We start from the raw sequence: 21,728 nt of genomic DNA, 5'->3' as shown, positions 1-21,728 counted from the left end.
AAGCAGATTCCCAATGTTAAGATGCTAGAAGCCTCTGAGATGTTTTTGCTGCAGCAGAGGGATTTGGCTTGCTCTCTGGAAACAGCACTTAAGAGCAACATCTTAGAGAAAGCACTCCCCTGCTGTGAAAGAGACTCCAAGATAAATCTCTGGTGTGACTGGGAAAGATCCATCTGAAACTCTGGAGAGCGTCTTGGAGTAATGCTCTGACTTCTATGTTCTTCCTTCTCTGCATCATACCTTGCCACCACAAGCCATCGCCCACTCCCTTCTCTTCAAAGAGGACCTTGGGGCTATTGTCCTGCTCTTCACATATCCCACAAAGTTTTCCTTCATTTTTATCTCTCATATAATATCCCTAACCATCTTCAGTTTCTTTCATTACAACCTCCTTAAATCTCCTGATGGTGGCGCTCTCTTCCCACCTCCCCAACACTACCCTCTCTATGCTCTTTCCCACACTAGAGTCTCATAGCCCCCTTCTTAACTCCCAAATCAACTTCCCCAGTCCCTGTTTGAACCACACCAATCCACTATTTCCTGGTACCTCCACCAGCCCCCAGCTTCCTTTTTTACATCTCGTTCCACTTGATTCTCCTTATCAAGATTGCCCTAAGTGTCCGAAGGCCGCATTCACACCATACATTTAAAGCGCTATTATTCCACTTTAAACTGTCATGGCCTTCCCCCAAAGAATTCTGGGAGCTGTGGTTTGTTAAGGGCACAGTTTCATGTGATTGTTAAACCACTCTGAAAAGTGTAGCCCCATCTGGGGAATACCCACTCTCAGCACTCTTAACAAACTACAGCTCCTAGAATTCGGGGGGGGGGGGGGGAAAGAAACCATGACTGTTTAAACTAGTATCATCGAGCTTTAAATGTATGGTGTGAATGTGACCTACCTCCTCCAAACCTTCCCCTTATACCTCTCCCACAACTGACTTCCCCTCCTTTCACATTCCAAACATTTCATCAGTCTTACACTGCTTCAACAGAACCCCCACCTTCTTCTCTATCCTCTGGCATGCTTTCTGACCTGGCCATCTTCCACATTCCTCCAGCTCCTCACACCTGACTGTTGCCCCTTTCTTCAAGGGTCTCCCATTTGCATCTCTCTGTACTCTATTCTTCTCACATCCCCCCACCCAGCAACTTCCCATTCTTCCGCTCCCTCGGGTACACCCCCACCAGTCCTCCCTGCTCTCCCCACCCTTACCTCCCATTTCAATTTTGCCCACCGCCAGGCACCCCTGCCCCCAACCCTCCAAATAAACCCCAATTCCTTCCTGCTCTCCTTCATTCCTCCAAGACACCCACACCTCCCTCCTCCTCCCCTCCCTGCTGTTCCCATTGCCATCTTCTCACCCCTCCACTAAGCACCCCCCAAGTGCATCCTTAATGCCCCGTCGTAATGTTTCCAGGGTCCCCTTTGTTTTCATCTTACACCTCCCCAACTTTTCGCATCCCCTCCCCTCCCTCTCCGAATTACACCCGTCCTACTCCCCTCCCCCCGCCGTAGGACCCTCTGCCTTTCATCTCTCTCTCCTCTACCCCCAACTTTCGCATTCCCTCCATCTCCCTCCTCTTCCAGTCTCACCCACCGCCAGCACCCTCTAAGTGCACCTCTCTTCCTTCCCACCTTCCCTAGTTTACCTCTACCCCCCCTTGTTCCCACCCCCTCTTTCAATCTCACCCCTCCTTCCCCCATACACCCCTCTTCCTTCCCAATCTCTCCACCCTCCCCCATATTCTGCTCTCACTCTTTCCTTCCGACCCTCCCCCCGGGACAGCGTGTGGGTCTGTGCGTGTGTTGGGGGGGTGGCGTTCCGCGCCCCGGCCGGCCTTCGCCTCAGTGGCTCCTCCTCCTCCTCCTCTTCCCTTTCGCTGTGGCGGCGGTAGCTGCTGTTCCCGGGGCTGCCGCGGCGCTGCTCTCTCTCTCTCCCTCCCGCTTCCTTCTTTCCTTCCTTCCTTCCGTCGTCCTGAGCTCGTCCCTCGCTCCCTCCCACTCTCTCGCTCACTCTCCTCCTCCTCCCGGCCGTTGCAGGCCGAGCTGAAGCAGGCGAGGCGGAGCATCTCGTCCTCCGGTGCTGCTGCTGTTACCGCCGCGGCGGCCACCTCCTCCTCTTGCCCTCCCTGGCTAGCTCGCCAGTCACCCGGTCGGCCTTCTCTCTCTCCCTCCTCACGCCGCCGCGACACTCCGGCGGAGCCCCCATCCTCCATGCGGATGTGACATTTCGCGGCCGCCATTTTGAGAGGCAGCGAAGGCGGCGGAGGAGGAGCAGGCCCGACTCGCTCCCAACGCCGCCTGTCGCCGTCGAAGGAGCCCGCCCGCCTTGGCGCTGCCCGCGCCGCCGGGCCTCCCTCCTCACCGGAGCCGGCCCAGCCCGGGGGGAGGAGGAGGAGACCCAGCAGCAGCAGGGCCTAGACGTCGCCCTCCTCCTCCGCAGCCACCGCCGGACCGGGACTTTGCCTCAGCCTGCACCCGCTCTGAGGCGAGCTCGGCCCTCCATCCTCCTCCTTCCTCACTCCTCCTCCCACTCCCACCCCCGCCGCCATTGGGCGAATAGCCAGTAAATACGTGCGCGTCTCGCTGCCTCCCCCGGCGGCCGCCCGCTCCCTGCCCGCCGCCGGAGTCCAGCAGCAGCAGCAGCCCGAAGCCCAACAGCAGCAGCAGCAATTGCAGCCTCACCAGCTCCAGGCCGCGGAGCCGCCCCGCCGCCAGCCGACTCAGCCCCAGTCTCTGCCTCAGCAGCTCCTGCCTTTCCAGCGCTCATCGCCGCTCGACGCGGGGCCTCCGCAGCAGCTCCTGCCGCCGCCGCCTCCTCGCCCTCCTCCCTCAGCCAAGGCCCAGGCCGCCGAGCCTGAGCTCCCGCAGCCCGACATGAACCACCACCAGCAACAGCAACAACAGCAGCAGCAGAAGCCCGGGGAGCAGCAGCTGAGCGAGCCCGAGGACATGGAGATGGAAGGTAGGGGCAGGGGATTTTGCGCTGTTTGTGTGTGGAGGCTGCAGCCTCCCCTGCTTCGCAGATTGCAGTCTGCATTTACTCCACCTCCCACACTTTCTTTCTGCGCCCCCATTTCTCCCTCCTTTCAGCATCCTCCCCCCACCCCCTCATCTCAAGTGTCTTTTGCAATCCATTCCCACTCTCCTCCCTCCCCCCAGGACGGTGACTCCTCTGTTTTGGTTCTGCAGTTCCTCCACAGACACATACACCCGCCCCCCTCAACATCCTGGATGGCACTGGATGGTGGTAGTCCCTCTCCCCTCCCTCTTGTTTTTTAAACCTTCTTTGAAATAAATAATGAGCATACACCCCTGTTCTTCCCCTTATGATTTCTCCTTTTCCAACTATGTTCCCATCCTGGCACTTATTGCTTCCTGCACCCCTACTGCAGTCCCTCCCGCATATTGTATCTAGCTATCTTTTACTTCTCCTGCCGACCTTAGGGGCCTCACACTTTTTCTCAGCTTTTGTATCTTCTATTTTAAGTTTCTCTGCTTTCTTCAGCATCTCCCCCCATGCACCCTTTTCTCATACACTTAGATCCATGACCTCCGTTTCAAAGCCCCCAGATTCTGTCTTTCCCCCATACACTCACTTTTCCCAAACACTTTCCCCCTTTGCATACCTTGACTCTCTTCCTTATTTTCTTCCCCCTTGGCCCCTAATACTATGTAGGCTTTTGATTTCCTAACTTTATAGTACCCCCTCCCACAGTTTTCCCCTTCCTGGCATTATCTCAACTTTGTGAGAACTCCAGTCACTTTATCTTTCAAGCCTGCAGCTATCTCATCACTTTACTCTGCATGTGCCTCCACACAGTCTAATGCGATACTCCTGCAGCACCATATCCATGTTCTTATCCATGACATATCCGTGTAGTCATATTTTGATTCCTTTCAACTCTGTGCCTAAACTACGCCTTCAGATCTTGCTTTCCAATTTCTCTTCCTTAGGCATATAAAAAAGCTTATACCTCTCTCTTCCAACTCAGTTGAATGTTGAAAGAGACACATCATCTCTGTATTCCATAGTTCTGCACCCATTTTACCCACCAACCTTTGGATTGCCTTGACCTTTACAGGTCTCCTGGTTCTGTGCTCTCTCCGTTCTCAGTAATCCCTGCAGCATCTCCCTGCACAAGGCACTGCTTGGTCTTCTGGAAATACACCCTTAATTCCTCTCTATTCCTCATCCACTACAGGGACACGTATCTTAGTTTTGTGGCCTGCATCCTTTCCCTGTAGCCTTCCTTCCCCTTTAGGGCTGGTGCCTCCTTTTTGCCTCCTGCCCCACCGGCCATGCCTGCTTTTCCTTGAAGATACCGGGCAGATAAGGCTGCTGCTCCAGGTCCTATCCCACCAGCCGACTTGGAAAGAGCTTTTGGGAAATATAAGGGCTGGCTTTCTCCAGATCGGAGAGCCGCTTCCATTTGACTCTTGTGTGCGCCGTGAGGCCGAAGTTGAAAAGTTTTAGGAAGCCGGCGAAGCAGTGGGGGTGGCTGCTCTGCTTGTTTTCCAGGCTGGGGAACGGGGTGCGCGCGCCTCTGTGTATGCGAGCTGGTTTGGCGCTCTTGGGGCGGGGCGCGGGGCGGTGTCCCGGAGGCTTCTAAATTGGGGGTGGGGAGAGAAAAGAGGTGTTTCCCATAAAGAGAAAAACCGGGGGGAGGGGAGTTTGTCCCTGACTTTCGTGGAAGTTGGGAGTTCACTTCTTGTGGAGAGCTCTGCCGTGAACATTATGAGCAAAGCATCTTTCTCTAGATGCAAAGCTTGAGAAAGCGGCGGACACTTCGGGTGCCCCAATATTGCTTCTTTGCAGGGCTCCGAGATCGGTTGACCTCGAGCAGGAGGTGCTTCTTTGCAGTGTATTTTGGGGGTGGGGGGTGGAGAAGGAACGGTGTCGAACTGGTTCTGGCAATGGGGGGCCTCGGTGATATCCCTTTTCTTGGGACAGATCGCTGCGCTCAGGAATGCTGCTTTCTCCCCCTCCCCCGACTGTTGATTCCGGCAGCCGCTTGGCGTTTGGGTTTTTTCTTTCTTTCTAAAAGCTTCCAGCCCCCTTCTATTGTATCCTGCACACAGCCAGCCACGCGAGATGCTCGCCATTTTTAATTGGGCCACTGCTCTGCTCGTACTAGGGGTTATTTACAGAAAATGCATTGGGATGGGGAAGGGCTCTCGATGCGGGACGAATCCTCTCTCTGGGTAATGCTCTTAAATATGTAGTCATAGGGCACTGACCCTGCTCAGTCATCCCAGGGTGGGGGAAGGAAGAAAACACTCCCAGGGATCATGCTCCAGGTCTTAAAGGTGCAGTCCTGTGCCGGTCTACCTGGGGCTCACTCCCATGTAATTGTGTATAAGATTGTAGCCATAGTGGTTTAAAATAAGGAAGGCTGCATCATATTTAGATATAAAAACAACAAAAAAGTTTTCTTTTCTTCTATGCAGAAAGTGCTGATGACTTCTTAGAAACAGTATTAAAACCCACCATCTATTCTCTCTGTATCTTGATCAGTAACAAGATTAAAGACTTTGGGGATCAGAAAATCAAAGGCATCCCTGCAGAAAGGTGATCAAGATGTTGCTATCCTTAAGAATAATAAAAATATTCAGACTGGCTTCGGTGTTAGCCTAAAAGGTGATTAAACCATAAAAGTGCAGGGCGATTGGTTAAAATAGAGCTAAAATGTTGTCACTTTTGCTACTTATGGTAGAATTAAGATGGGATTGCCATGGGCACTGTGAAAATAGCATGCTGAATTAGATGGGCCTTTGCGCTGATCCAGCTGGGTCTTCTGATATTAATGTACATGAAAACAAATATGTGATATGATTGTGTGTGTGTGGAGATTTTTGTGTTTCATATGCAGGAACTTCTTATTACTGTATCTTGAGAGACTTCACCTAATATCTGAAATGGTACAACCCACCTAGAGGTTTACCAATAGAGTGAGAACTAGTCATGTGTTACTTTGTGGCAAGTTAAGAGACATGTACAAATTTATTGTTGAAAGAGCTGTTTCTATATCTCCTTGTATCAAGGCACAGGCTCAGAGTATGTATTCTAGTTCCCTACATCAACCAGAGCATTAGCTGAACTTTAATGGGTCATTCTCCTCCCCTTTCAGTGGGACTTAAGGATTGAGTATCTTGAAATGTACTGGTTAACCTTTTGCTAGCTGAAAAGTACAGAGCATCTTGCAAATTCAGGTCTGGACCTTGGTTACAATGGCCAATTTGATCTTGCTTCATGCTTGAAGGTCCTGTGTCCTCTACGTACTTAGTTTTGATGTTGTTGTAAATTAAAACACCACTTTATTCATTTATTTGCCAAATTTTTACATTGCCAACATTAAAAAAAATTCTTTGTTATTTACAACTGTTTGACCCCTCCCACATCAGTATGTATGAACTTAGACCTTTTTCACTTGAGCTCTATTACTGATATTTGAAAGATTTCTGATAACTTTCCAAGGAATCCTGGAGTATTCCACCACAATGCAGTTGCTCTTATGAACATTTTCTGTTTGTAAAAGAGAAGAGGGCTGCATCTTTTTACCACAGTCAAGCTGCAGAAGAGAAGAGGAGAAAATGCACTTGACCATATGGGGATGAAGAGAGAATGTTTTGGGTTAAAAAGGCAGAACTGCCATCCACATAAAGGTGGTGCTCAAATCCATATGAGATGATCCACACGTGAGGAGCCCCAGACCGGAGAAGGAAAACACGGGAAGGACTTCCCCAAATGGGAATACTGAAATGAAACTTAGAAAACTAGGAAGAGAACCAACAGAAGAAAAGAACCACAGAGAAGGGGGGTCAAACAAGAGAGGGTTTTCAACTGTAGCCAAGGCAGCAGGGATGTCTTGGGCTGTGTAAGGAGACCTTTGGACTTGACATGAGATCTTGGTTTCTATACCTTACTAAGGATGCTGCTCCAAGTAATAATCGGTACTGATTATATATGGGAATGGGGTCCTAGACAAAGGTTGTGAATATATTGTCTTGGTATTTACATAAAGCTTTACTGTAAGCAAGAATGCTGACAACATTTTCTTAGAATGTTCTAAAGCTGATGCAGACCTATTCTCTTTCTCCTCTTGACTTCTGGAAATACTCCTAATACTTTTCTTAGAATTATTCAAAAGCTTTCTCCTTTATTGCAGCAAACATGTTTTTCTTTTTGTTGTTAATGCTCTTGTGTTTAGACTCTGATATTGCCTTCAAGTCATTTATAAGTCAATTCTTTTATTGCTTCCACTGTTCTTAATTACTTTCCCTTTCTCAGTAATATCCAGTTTAAAAAACTCCAATCAATGTATTGTTGATTTTGCAATTTGATTTTACAGCACTGCAAAATAGCACACCACCACAAAAGATTATCTGTATACAGAAGAAATGTGATCAAATACTGAACTTGTAACATCAGGCAATAGCTTATAACAAAGCTTCAGATTTTTCATTTTTTACCATACGTATTTGATGCAGAATAAAAACAGTGGATTCAGTTCACTGTGAAGAATTTAGTAAAAATAGTTGTTGTGACAGGAGCAGTTTTCATCTGCAAAGCAGTCTACAGTACTGTAGAGTGGGATGCTGTTTCTGCCTTTTGGGTTGTTATTTACTAATATCATAATTAATTAATTTATCAATCAGCTTCTACACAGTTGTCTCAAGACAATATACAATAATGCTGCCAGCAGCTCAGAGACATGGATGAGAGAGTCCACGGGCCTCTAATTGTACTGTGAGGGGATCAAAAACTTCTAGCTGTTCTTGAACATTAAGATATCCTAGTGCTGTTCAGGAGAAAGGAGTTTTCCCTTCTTTTAGAAGAAGCATTTCACATGACTATTTCAGCTCACTTTGGGTAATTGGCTGGGTGAATGCTCCAAAATGAATCCACTGACTACCTGGATCTTGGCTTGGTGAACCTGTATATGTCTGGAAGATGTCCAACTCTTCACAAGTCTTGTTGCCATAAAAATAGAATCCTAGTCTACCTTTGAAGCAAAATGCACTTGGTTTTGCTTGTTATCGCTCTTTGAATTATTGAAATGAGTGCTGCTGTTGCTTGTTTTAAACATGGTTTTAAGCAAGGTGGATTTTGATGTTGTTTGCTTCTTTGATTGCCTTGTGGCAGAAATTCAGTTAACATATTTTATAAATATTTGAATATAAATTATATTTAAAGAATCAGAACTTTTGTTTCAGACTTCTCTATAGTTTTAAGGCTTGAGAGGATGATATAGAAATGTAGGAGGATGGGGAAAGGAAGACATCCATTTATACCAAAGGGTCAATGCAAAACTTTCTCGCTTTCCTTTCTCTTTTGAAACACTTCTTTCTGCCATTAGTGTTTCTAGTAAATGCTGGACCTGTATAGCACTTGAGAATCAGAAGTGTTGTAAACTTTCAGGAGGGAGGTTGGTGGAAAGAGGTAAATGGTAAGCTGGCATCACTCTGGTCCTTGACAGACACACAATTTAATAGATAACAGCAATTTTATAGTAAATTGTATTAAAATATGATAATAAATAAATCTGATGTCAAACCAAATCAGTCTTGTTAACTGACTAGGTATGCTTCATACACACTAGTTATGATGTTGGTCATTATAGTGATGCATAAGGTTTCTAGGATAATATACTTTGGACTAGCATATTTATAACTCTCATTTCCAAGGGGAATACAGTATTTTTCGCTCTATAAGACGCACCAGACCACAAGACGCACCTAGTTTTTGGAGGAGGAAAACAAGAAAAAATATATTCTGAATCTCAGAAGCCAGAACAGCAAGAGGGATCGCTGTGCAGTGAAAGCAGCAATCCCTCTTGCTGTTCCGGCTTCTGGGATAGCTGCACAGCCTGCATTTGCTCATAAGACGCACATACACGTCCCCTTACTTTTTAGGAGGGAAAAAGTGAGTCTTCTAGAGCAAAAAATACGGTAGTTGTCAAGATTTCTACTGTTATAATTGCCCCTTTGTCAGTGTGGTAAATATACATTGGATTGTATTCAAAGTTACTCATACTCAGAGTAGACCCTCTGAAATGAACTGACATGATTACTGAGGTTCATTAATTTCAGTGGGTCTTCCCTGAGTAAAACTTTGTTGGATACAACACACTGCTTGATCTTTGAAGAATAGCGGTGTGCACTTGAGGACACAGTAAATAAAAATATAACGTATAGCTTAGAAATGCATGCTGAAGTCCATAGGGATGTTTGCCTGTTTCATGCATATTGCTAAACCAAAGTTTAGTATTCCGTAGATGCAGGAGCCTTGCGTTCATGTGCTTTCCCCCCCTGTGTGACCAGAAGGAGATTAGAAGGCTCCTCTTGCTCAACTGGTTTGCTATGTCTGAACCTGGATAAAGTGAAGTTTGTGTTAACTATGGGTTATTGAAATTAGTCAGCTTCAAACCATTCTTAATGATCTGGAACCTAGGAGTTGTCATTGGATGTAATTATGACTTGTGGAGCCTCAGTTGTTAAGATTTGTGCTTTTTCCTTGTTCTGTCAGGAAGAGTCACTAAAGATGAGATAGTGTCTTGCTGCATATGTAGTTCATCAGGAAGCACCCAGGCTTTTCTTAGCTGATCATATACTTTCATTTGCAGAACTGAAACACTTGTTAAATATATTTCCACCAATTGTCTATTGCTAGACATATCCTGGCTGCTGTTGATTTTGCTCATGCCCAGTGGCATTTTGATGTTTAATTGGAAGACCAAGCAGTAATTTCTTGCTGCTTCTTTGTATACATCCCCTCCCCCAAACCAGGCTACTTTGGAGCAGAATATTTGATTTTGGCCCTTCACTTTCTGTTCTCAATTTGGCATCTTCCATAGGCTTTACTAAGTATAAAGGAGTATAGGATAGCTACTAACTTTCTTAGAAAAACTGCTGATGCTGTGTGTGTATATGTATCTACCTATCTGTTTTATCCTGTTGTGTAGCACTTTGAGACTTTTTTAAAAAATTAAGCAAACTATAAAGGTGGTAGCCCATGAAATGCTTCCACTAGTGTAAGGACTTCTGGCTTTGTGGTGGAACTTCTCCTTCCTTTGCCTACCTGTGTCCTAAATCTGTTCTGGATTTCCCCCCAACCTTCTGGAGCATATTTGAGAAGGGAGAGAGGAAGCTCCATTGCACAAGAGGAAATCCTTGCAGTAGTAGAAGCACTTCAGTGAATACCACCTCCCTAAGGGATTTCTAAAAATATATGTGTGTGTGATGAGGGGTGGAAACCCCACACATAAGTTTGGGAAAGGCAGGACCATGGCAGAAAGTCTGAAGTTACATTCTCCTCTCATTTCACCGGAAAATATTGTGAGTGTGACTTAAACTTAGCTATATACTGTTATGACTCGGGGAGGGGGGCAAAGCTGTATTTCTAAACTGCTATAACCCACCCTTGGACCTTGTAGTGAAGGAAAGATAAGAAATCATGTTATACTGAAGAATAATAACGGTGATTATAAATTTAAAAATTGTCCAGTAGCACCTTAAAAGGTAAAGGACCCCTGACAGTTAAATCCAGTTGCAAATGACTCTGGGGTTGCGGCGCTCATCTTGCTGTACTGGCTGAGGGAGCCGACGTTTGTCCGCAGACAGTTTTTCTGGGTCATGTGGCTAGCATGACTAAGCCGCTTCTGGCGAAACCAGAGCAGTGCACGGAAACGCTGTTTACCTTCCTGCCGGAGCGGTACCTGTTTATCTACTTGCACTTTGACGTACCCAGAACAAACTTAGTTGGTCTCTGAGGTGCTACTGAACAATTTTTTGATTTATTTCGACTGCATCAGACCAACACGGCCACCTACCTGAACAGTGATTATGTTGCTGTTTGGTCCAACAGGTCACCCTGTACACAGTAATAATAATAACAACAACAATAATAAATTTATTATTTGTACCCCGCCCATCTGGCTGGGTTTCCCCAGCCACTCTGGGCGGCTTCCACAGAGACCAAAAATACATTAAAATTTCACACATTAAAAACTTCCCTGAACAGGGCTGCCTTAAGATGTCTTCTGAATGTCAGGTAGTTGTTTATCGCTTTGACATCTGATGGGAGGGCGTTCCACAGGGCAGGCGCCACTACCGAGAAGGCCCTCTGCCTGATTCACTGTAGCTTTGCTTCTCGCAATGAGGGAACCGCCAGTAGAAAATGGCACATCATGGCAAACATTCTGAAGCTGTGTTTATAGTTAAAAAAAAATTAAAAAGCACCAAATTTCTCCAGAGCCTTCAAGGCATCTTGAAAGAATGACAGCAAAACAGGAATTTAACTTTAATTTTTTTTTTGTTTAAACAGATTTTGACACTTAAGATCATGTAAGTTCATTTAAACATGAATACATTGTTCTGCTTGGAAAAATAAGAAATACAATTACATAGTGTTGTGAGTTTAGTTGGAGTGGGGATGGAAGGATGTATGCTCGAGTCCCTTCCAATTCCTGGATCCAACAGGGATTCAATTGCTGCAATAGCTAGACAAGTTTCTTTGTAATGGCCCCCTAAGTATGAATTGTTAAGGAAGTGGCTGTGTGCCAAATGACTGTGCCCCCTCCCTCAACTGTCTGGTAGTTAGAAATACAAAAAGCCAGAGTCAGGTGTGTTAGCTGAGGCAGCTAGGAGACAGAGCCATGCCTGATTTCAGCTGGAATACAAGGCTGTGGCTATGGGAGAAGCAAGACCTTCCTGCTTTTGGGGTGCTAATGCTATAAGCCCCTCTATCATATGCTCAGGTTTGGTGTGTGTGTGTGTGTGTGTGTGTGTGTGTGTGAAAATAAACCATATATCATAAAGACACCACAGTCTCTACTACCCCTCATTTTGAGAAAATCAAACCTGGGTAAGTGCTTGGAACCCCTGGAATCTCACACTGCTGTGAGGTTGGTGTGGCATGCAACCATACTGTTTCCAAATGGTTCCTATATGGCTTAGTAACTTAGTTCATTTATATATTGTGTGTACCGGGAACACACATTATTTTATTGTAAAATAATGTTCTTCTTGAGACTGGCTTAACTTAGTACAGGTAATTAACTTACTCAAGTGAAATTGTGCTGTGCATCTAAACTGTAGCAGTTAAAGCAGTCTAGCCAGTACCTTAAATGACACAACAGGGTGTTTGGAATTGGCAGTGAAGGTGCAGAGGCAGGAGTAGACTGGTGATGAGCTGCAACTTGCCCCAACTCTCTCAAAGAGTTATTTATTAATATGCATTATTACTAGAAAAACTGGAACAATGACAGCACTGTTCTGAAGTCCTGCAGCTTGTATGCGGATGCAAAATATGTCTTGTAGAATAGAATCGAAGGATGGAACCAAATCATCCTCTTTCCTTTTCCCCAAGGAAGATCTCTTTCCTTGTTATAACATTTGCAGATTAATTCAATTTTTTACTGAGCAGAGTTAATTCTTAACATTTGTATTTATTCTTTGTATTGTATACAGTTAACCAACTTGTGTATTTGTATCAACCTTGCAAATAAATTCACAGCAGTTGCTAACTTGCTTGTCTGCACACTGCTATGTTTGTCATTGACAGTTTTGAGGAGGAGGAAATAACTCTTATCCAGTTTATGAAAAATGTTTAATCACCTGGGGGTGACTTTTACTCAGCCCGGGCAAGTGGATACTTACAAGCTCACATGCACACATGTAAATGAGGCTTGCATCCTGCAAGTAGAGCATATGGGGCGGCTCTTGGGTCTGGTTCAGAAACTCCAGCTGGCGCAGAATGCTGCAGCCAGGTTGCTGATGGGAGCTTCTGGTCAAAAACATGTGACGTTTAAAACAGCTGCACTGGCTGCCCATCTACTACTACTGAACCATGGTTCAAGGTTCTTGTATTGATTTACAAAGCCTTGAACAACCAGGGTCCAGGATATCCCAGAGATCACCTGAATCCTTATATTCCAGCTTGATCACTTAGATCATCTGCAGGAGTGTCTTTGTTCATTCCCCAAGTTGGTGAGGTTCCACGGACAACAATGAGAGATCATCAGTCCTGTCCTATGGAACACCCTGCCAGTAGAGATTAAGCAGCCCCCTTCTGTGCCAACCTTTAAAAGCATGCTGAAAACTTTTATTCTGCCAGGCCTATGCAGACAATTAAGAATACATCCCCCACAATGGTCTGTTGAGGTTTGTTTTTAATTTATTTTTGCTTTCAACTTGTTTTTAACTTTTTATGATGTTTGGTTTTTTGTGGTATATAAATATTCTTTTCTAAATAATTGCTACATATGTTTTCTTGGCTGCTACTGGAAGTCCAGTTACTCCCTCCCAAACCAAGCCTGAAAAGGCAATGACATTCCATCCCATGTACTACCACAACACCCTGTACAGTACTACTCTATATACAGTTTGACTTGCTCTGTTATTGGACTCCGTTATGAGGTAAATTGTAAAGTGTAATTTAAAAACCCATCCTGTTTAAGTCATATGGTCTCAGGATTATTATTACTGTTGTTACTAATTATCCTCCCTTCACACTAAGGTGCCGGGTGGGTTACACAGCTTAAAATACAGCATTTAAAACAGTTTTAAAACCTTCTAATTACTGTACAATAAAACTCCTGCAATCACAAAACATAGGGTGACTCCAGGGATCAAATGCATTGTGCAACTGTGATAGAATACATCTCATTGTTTTTAAGTTGGAAATTAAATTCATTCCCTCCCCCCTTTAAAAAACAACAACCTAGTTTTAAAGGAAAACTGAATTTATTGCAAACATACAATTTCTTAAACTGAATTATGGTATTTTATCAAACACATTGTGTTAGAAGCTGCTTTTCTATGTAAGAGAATATATTACATCAAACTTAGAAGCTTTAAGTGTTGTAAAGTCTGTTGTGTATTGCGTATTTATTATGGTAACAACATTGACGTCTATGAAGATTTTAGATAAGCAGATGATTAGAAAGGACCGTGAACAGTAAGACCCTTGCACAAGGTTGATTGTAAATGTGCTCCAAGGGCAGAGGCTGGTTTTGAATGTCCTTCATCATGACTTCCTGAATGTTCATTTGAGACCATTAATCAGCATCTTAATAATCTTTATAGAAGGGAGATGGAGCAAGATTCAGATCCAGCGCTTTACTGCTGTGTAGCAGGCTACCATGCAGTACTTTTACTCTTTATTGACCATAAGGCCAGGAGGCACGGAAGCTGGTGGGGAAATTGTGTCTTTCTTTGAGCTTGCAGCAGGTCCTGGGAGTTATGAGCTGCTATGCAGTCTGTGTGTTTCAACCAAATTCATGCTACAACACTCCCTTTCCATATGCGTAAGAAACTGAATGTAAATGGTTCAGAACAGATCTGACCTGGAAGCAGAGGTGGCTTCAATGTGTTCCCAGCCCCTGTGTAAATTTTTGTGACAGCAAAAGTGATGACAACATCTTAAGCCAGCTGGGTTTCTTCATAAAATCTTGCTCACCATGCAAAGGGCCATGATAATTTTTGGGCTGTATCTTCCTCCTCCTGCTGCTTAATACTTAGCACAAATAGCATGTTAGCCACTGTTAATGTGATAAATTTAACACATTTTGTAGGACCATTGTGCTGTGAAGCATAAAATGTTGATTTTCATACAATCCTGTTGATTTTTGTAAATGCTTTTCCTATAAAACAGCCTTCACCAGCCTGGTGCCCTCTAGATGTTTTGGACTGCCAATGGTTGTGCTGGCCGGTGGTGGTGGGAGTTGTCGACAAAAACATCTAACGGGTACCAGTTTTGCAAAGGTTGCTGTTAAGTTCTTCTTACTGCTATATAGTTTTATGTGTAGTCTCACCATGTAAACTGAAATGAAGACTCTTCCATAATTGAGATAGCAAGCAGAGAGTTGTGAAATATATGCATGATATAAAAGGCTGTATAGATATAAATGTGGGTTAACTTGCTTCTTTTCTAGAAAGTGACTGTTCCAGGACCTAACGGTCTACATACTCTAATCAATGCACATGTAGAAAAGAAAATATTTAAACTTCAGAATAATATACTGTGATTACTTGATCAACAGAATTACAGTGAAAATATTTATCTAATGAATTGGCCTCTTTGAAGTTTTTCTCTGCCCTCAATTTTTTTGTCAGCAAGAGATCCAGGTCTGTAAACAAACTCATTTGGAATTAATGTGGTAATCGATTAATTGGTGCAGTTAACCAGTTAAAAGTTCGATTGCCATCTTAAAATAGAACACAAATTGGAGTCATGCCTCTAGAGATTTTTCTATATCTCATTTGCAACACACTTCTTTGTGTTCTGCCTCTGCCTCCTCCCCCTTTCCCTGCTATTCCGTAGGAGTCCTTGGAGTAGTTAGCAAGTGGGATCTGGGCAAAGTCATGAAAGAAATTTTGCAGAGCAGTTTTCCTTCCTTTCCTGCAGGGACTTATTCAATGGCAAAAGAGAAAAGAGCAGCCCTAGGTATATTATGTGGGGTGTAGCTCATGTAAAATAGGGGCTTGCTAATACATTTGCAACTCAGTGAAGTATCTACACTGAAAAAGGTTGGTTTAAGTGTCATCTTGTAGTTATATGAGCATTGAAGGACAGCCATGACAGCAGTTACAGTGCATAAAAATAAAACTAATTTGTAGGTAAGGTCTGCATGTCAGTTAAGGGCATGAGCACCTCTGAGATTCCTGATCTAGTTCTAGGATCTGGGAAGGAATTTTTCCAGATCCATAGACTGTTATGAGTGATGGCTGGGGTTCCTAGTCTCTTCACAGCAAAGCAAATATAACACAAGGGTAGCCAACGTGGTACTCTCCAATTTCCCCCGAACTACATATCCTGTTTTTCCTGGCTGATGGAGTTGGGGGGAGTTTTGGTCCAATAACATCTATAGGAGGCATGTCCAATAGGTAGATCACTGGACGTCTGCGGTAGATCACAGATAGATCATTGGCTCCCCCCAAAGAAGCTGAACAACTGTGGCTCCCCTAAAAAAAGCTCAGCATTTTGCCTCCTCCCTGAAAAAACTCAACAAATTTGACCCGAACCTCCCAAAAGGGGGTAGATCACTGCCAGTTTTTAACTCTGTGAGTAGATCACAGTCTCTTGGGAGTTGGCCACCCCTGATCTATAGGATACCATGTTGACTATCCCTTATGTAAAGCATTGCTTTGCTGTTCTCAAAAGTGTATAACTGGGCTTCAGACAGAGACAACATTTTTGAGGGAGTACGTAGGGATGGACTCCTCACAGGCTCTCATAGATGATGGCACTTAAAGGACCTCAGAGGTTACGGGCACAAAGCAGTCTGAAATACAGCACCCCAAGTTATTGCCTGTGCACAGAATAGTGATTGAATCATATGCTGTCTTGGGCTACCTTACAGTTTGTCCTGAGGGTGGGCTGAGTAGTTGGCCTGTCGGCCACTATGCTTCTGTTGCTTTACGCCGAAGTCTACAGAAGCTGTATGTAATAAAACTGTGACCTTTTACAACCCAGCTCTGTTTTTGTTGTCTTCCTTTCTACCCCTGCTTGTCACTGCTGCAAACTCAACCTTTGATCTCAGACACTAGTGTTCTCCTGCAAGTACCCTCTGCCCTCTGCATCAATTGTGGATGCATGAACCAACTCTGTCTATAGTATCACCAAAGAGGAACAAGCAGCTTCTTGACATTTGTAAAAAGTTTTGTCGGTTTTCAGTGTATAAACACAATTACAGAAATTCCCTCTCCATTCCAACTTGTCCCCTGCAAGACAGATCAGTCCATTAAGTTTTGCCCCAGTCCAGTTTGTGATTCCAGTGGATGCTATTCTTCAGGATTATCATTTGACTATTTTATCAGAGGATGGCAAATTTCAGTAAAGTCATCTGCATCTCTTGTATTGTTCAATGTGTGCAGTCTCTTTGTTAATTTTTTCTGATAAAGCAATTACCCATACACTCTGTTTCCAGCAAGGTGTATGCAAATATTCCATTCCTTTCCAGTTCTGTACTACTATTATGTGTGCTGCCACCAGAAGAAAAATGGTTACTGTAATTCTTTTTAAAAGAGGTCAAGCTGCTCTTCTCTTAAAATGGTTAGCAGCCCCAAACTTGGGGTACTTTCCACATGTTGACCTGCAATGTGGTTTATTTCCATAAATGGACTCTGCCAGAAGGGCTGTACGTAATCACACTACCCAACATGTGGAATGTTGTACCTATCCTGTTGCAGCCTCTCCAGCAGAGGTGGGAGTATTTTTTTATATATAGCTACATGCCATCGATGTAGTAATTTAAATGTTTTTTAGCCCACAAATTATTCCAGTCCACCTCCTTAATTTTGATACCTGTGTCAGATTTCCATTGTTGTTATAAAGAATTGCATCGTCCAATTGCTAACTCATTATTTTTTCTATAAAGCATAGATAGAAGGTGGGGTTTTTTGCATGTCTGTTTGTGTGTAAAATTAAATTTTCAAATGGTGTCAGAGGTCTTGTGGAATGTGCATTAATTTCTGAATTTGATATAAAGTGCACTATTTGATGAACACATAGCCAATTTACATTCTGCATTCCAACTTTTTGGAAACGAGCTGCTTATGCACCATAAGGCCACTGATACTTTGAGGTTGAGGTACTTAGTCACTAAAAGTGACTAAGAGAAGCTGGTTTAGATCAGAATGTTCAATGCTGTTGGGATTTTGTGGAATTTAAGAAGTAGGAGGGGGGGTTGAGCAATAGCTTTCAGTGTGCTGTAACCTGCATTGAATCCACAGGGTAATTTCTAACTCTTTTTGATAGTATTAAGCCAACTGGAGAATGATTGGAATTAAGGAATTTTTGTATCTTGATAACTCAAAGCATAAACAGGCCGTTAACTCCCCCCTACCTCCCGGCCTTGGATTAGTCTTCCTTATTGTATTAAATAATTCAGACACTAGACAAGGAAAAGTCAGTGCACTGTCATACCAGGTCCCCTTCACAGGACAACAAATTCTTTGATCTGAGCTGCTCATTTTTATTTTGTCAGCAATTCCTTCTCCAAGTACATTATGGCAGTGGATTTGCACTTGCCATGATCTGGGAGAGATTGTGATAAAGAGTGCTCAGCTCCCACTCTTCTCTACTTGGAAAGGATTGTGAGATCCACCTTAAAGCAAGTGCAATGGATTTTGCCAGATGGGTGGGCATTATATTCTTGACAGGTGGATTCTTCTACCCAGCTGTTAAAGTTAGCCTGGGAGTGGGGACAGATAAAATTTCCCCTCTTATTTTAAGTTATTTCTAGCAATCCTCCTCTGATGGGAGATTCAACATTTGCACAGTTACATTTTCAGGCTCTTCAGTATTCTGAAAGGTAGTAGCTCATGGTGTTTGTGTCCAGCATTTTTATGCTGTAACTGTATTGCCGTAGCTGGTGATGAGTGTAGTCTTTAAATATGTATATTTACTGGATACAGGCTTAAGAATAGATAGGATCTCCTTGGCCCATGTTCAGTGTTCTAACTAAATTCTCAGGACTGCATTCAGATTGGGATGGGGATAGAACGAGCATTGGTTGTATGCCATCATGAGCTCTTTGGAGGAAAGGCAAGGTACAAATATGACCAAAAAGAAAGATGGGAAAATGCCATCGGCTGGAAAAGATCTTCTGTAGCTTTTCTGATCAATAATGGTGTTGGATTTATACCTGTCACTTTTCTTCCTGATGAATTATGCTGGTATAGCATTCATTTCAGAGTGTACTGTATAAAGAAGGACCATAGCTCAGTGGCAGAACATCTGTGTTGCATGCAGGGTACCCCAAGTTCAACCCTTGGCATTTCCAGGTAAGGTTGCAAGAGATGGTTGTCTGAAAACCCAGAAAGCTGCTGTCAGCCAGACTCAATATAAGGCAGCTTTCTAGGTTCCTATAGTTTTGACCTGTTACTTTGGTGAGCAGACTAGATTTCTGTCTTCACTTGATGTTTTCAGTTGCTACATTTGGGGTGAATTCCAGAGGAATTCAGTACTTTTCAATATTTTACAGCCAAAATTAGTCTTACTAGTCTTTAAGAGGCCACAAATGTATTTCAGGATAAACTTTCTTAGGCAGTAAGCTATTTGGTAGTATGAAAGAAGTAGTCACCTGTAAGCATTTACTAGACTTGAAGGTGCCTTGAAACAATTAAGATGAACATTTATGGTCATCCAAAGCTGTCTTGTGTTGAGTCAGACCTTTCATCTGTGTAGGTCAGTATGTCTTCAGTGGATCTCCAGATTTCAGACAGCTGCTTTTCACAGCCTTGCCTGCAGATACCTTCTGGTCTTTGCTCCCTAAATTCACAAAACTTCACAAAATACAACGTGTCATTTAAGTGGGGCAAACACTCCCTAGGACAAAGATCTCAATTCACATACATACCACAACCATCCATCCAACAAGAAACAATTGATAGACACACTGTACTAAGCTTATATCAAAAAGGGTACCGGTCAAGTGATCTTATATATAATGATAGCACTAGCAGCAATGCAGTGCCCCCATACATAACCTACCCCAATAACATCTTTTCCCAACAGTCTTTTCCCATTATTGACCACTACCCATTTTTCTGATTCATGTGGGTACAAATACAGTGGTACCTCTGGTTACGAACTTAATTTGTTCTGGAGGTCCGTTCTTAAGCCGAAACCGCTCGTTACATGAGGCGCGATTTCGCTAATGGCGCCTCCCGCTGCAGCGTGATATCCGCTCGCATTCCAGGGCAAAGTTTGCAACCGGGAGCATCTACTTCCTGGTTAGCAGAGCTCAATCCGAAGCTTTCACAAGGAGGATGTTACGTAACACAAGGTTCCACTGTACTACTGCCACACATAGCAAGGGACTATGGGACACTGGGCAGGGAGCTGAAGAGACTTGGGGCACAGGTAGTCTTTTCATCACTTCTTCCTGTTGAAGGTCGAGGCCCAAGAAGAGAGAGGAAAATACTTGAGGTAAACTACTGGCTATTGGGTGACAGAGAAAAGGCAAAACTACTCAACGCCTACTTTGCCTCTTGTCTTCACCCAAAAGGAAAGCGATGCCCAACCTGGTAATACCAGAGTAAATGATATAAGGAGGAAGCTGCAGCCCAAAATAGGAAAAGAGGTAGTAAGGGAACACCTAGCTACTTTAAATGAATTCAAATCTCCAGGGCCTGATGAGTTGCATCCAAGGGTACTAAAGGAGCTTGTGGGTGTAATTTCAGAGCCTTTTTATTTTATCTTTGAGAATTCTTAGAGAACAGGTGAGGTCCCTACAGACTGGAGGTGGGCAAATGTTGTCCTCGTCTTCCCCTCATCTTCAAAAAGGGGAGAAAGGAAGACCCAGGTAACTACCAACTGGTGAGCTGACCTCGATACCAAGGAAGGTCCTAGAACAGATCATTCAACAGTCGGTCTGTGAGCATTTAGAAAAGGATGCTGTGATTACTAAGACCTAACCCAGCATGGGTTTCTCAAAAATAAGTTATGCCAGACCAATCTGATTTCTTTATTTGATGGAATTACAAACTTGGTGGATCAGGGAAATGCTGTGGACATCGTATATCTTGATTTCAGAAAGGCTTCTGGGAAAGTCTCCTATGATATTCTCGCAAGGAAGCTAGTAAAATGTGGGTTGAACGAGGTAACTATTAGGTGGATTTGTAGCTGGTTGACCGACGGAACCCAAAGAGTACTCATTAATGGTTCATTGTCATTCTGGAAAAGAGTGACAAGTGAGGTGCCGCAAGATTCTGTCCTGGGCCCATTGTTGTTCAACATCTTTATAAATGACTTGGATGAAGGACTTGAGGGGATGCTCATCAAACTAGCAGATGACACCAAACTGGGAGGGGTAGCTAATGCTGCAGAAGGCAGAATCAGAATTCAAAATGACCATAACAGATTGGAGAACTGGGTGCAAACTAACAAAATGAATTTCAATAGGGACAAATGTAAGGTTCTGCACTTAGGCAGGAAGAACCAGATGCACAGATATAGGATGGGGAACACCTGGCTTACTAGCAGTACATATGAAAAGTATCTAGGGGTCTTGGTGGGCCACAAGCTTCATATGAGTCAACAGTGTGATTCAGCAGCAAAAAAAGCTAATTTTATTTTAGGCTACATCAACAGAAGTATAGGGTCCAGATCAACGGAAGTGATAGTACCACTCTATGCTGCCTTAGACCACACTTGAAGTCCTGTGTCCAATTCTGGGCACCACAATTTAAGAAGAATGTTGACAAGCTGGAACGTGTGCAGAGGAGGGACTGAAACTGCCTTGGTCGCGCTGGTCGATGATCCCCAGTGGGCTAGGGACAAAGGTGAAAGCTGTTTCCTAGTTTTGTTGGATCTCTCAGCGGCCTTTGATACCATCGACTATAACATCCTTCTGGACTGTCTAGAGGAGCTGGGGGCACTGTTATACAGTGGTTCCGCTCCTTCCTCCTGGGCCGTGTCCAGAAAGTGGTGTTGGGGGATGAGTGTTCAGACCCCTGGGCTCTCATTTGTGGGGTGCCTCAGGGTTCCATCATCTCCCCCATGCTTTCTAACATCTACATGAAGCCACTGGGAGAGATCATCAGGGTGTTTGGGCTGGGTATTCATCAGTATGCGGATGATACCCAGCTCTACCTCTCTTTCAAATCTGAACCAGTGAAGGTGGTGAAGGTACTGTGTGAGTGAGAGCCTGGAGGCGGTTGGAGGATAGTTGGCGGCTAATGGGTTGAGGTTGAATCCTGGCAAGACAGAAGTACT

General features: G+C 44.1%; 1 protein-coding gene across 7 annotated transcripts in view; it reads left to right on the top strand.

Moving 5' to 3' along the window:
- The window catches only part of USP7 (ubiquitin specific peptidase 7), an 83,831-nt gene that overhangs the window by 9,119 nt on the left and 52,984 nt on the right, over nucleotides 1-21,728 (top strand). For 2 of the 7 annotated variants that reach the window (XM_083473621.1, XM_083473617.1), the window contains exon 1: nucleotides 1,815-2,969. The exons of 4 other annotated variants lie outside the window; for them this stretch is intronic. In XM_083473621.1, coding sequence (XP_083329747.1) covers nucleotides 2,882-2,969 — 88 coding nt within the window. In that variant the 5' untranslated portion in view covers nucleotides 1,815-2,881. Of the gene's footprint in view, nucleotides 1-1,814; nucleotides 2,970-21,728 lie in introns of those variants that run through there. One more of the 7 variants, XM_083473620.1, reaches the window with a different exon arrangement.

Source organism: Podarcis liolepis (assembly GCF_965112155.1).
Source record: "Podarcis liolepis genome assembly, chromosome: 14".
Classification (NCBI taxonomy): domain Eukaryota; kingdom Metazoa; phylum Chordata; class Lepidosauria; order Squamata; family Lacertidae; genus Podarcis; species Podarcis liolepis.
This window is presented reverse-complemented; position numbering and strand designations above follow the sequence as displayed.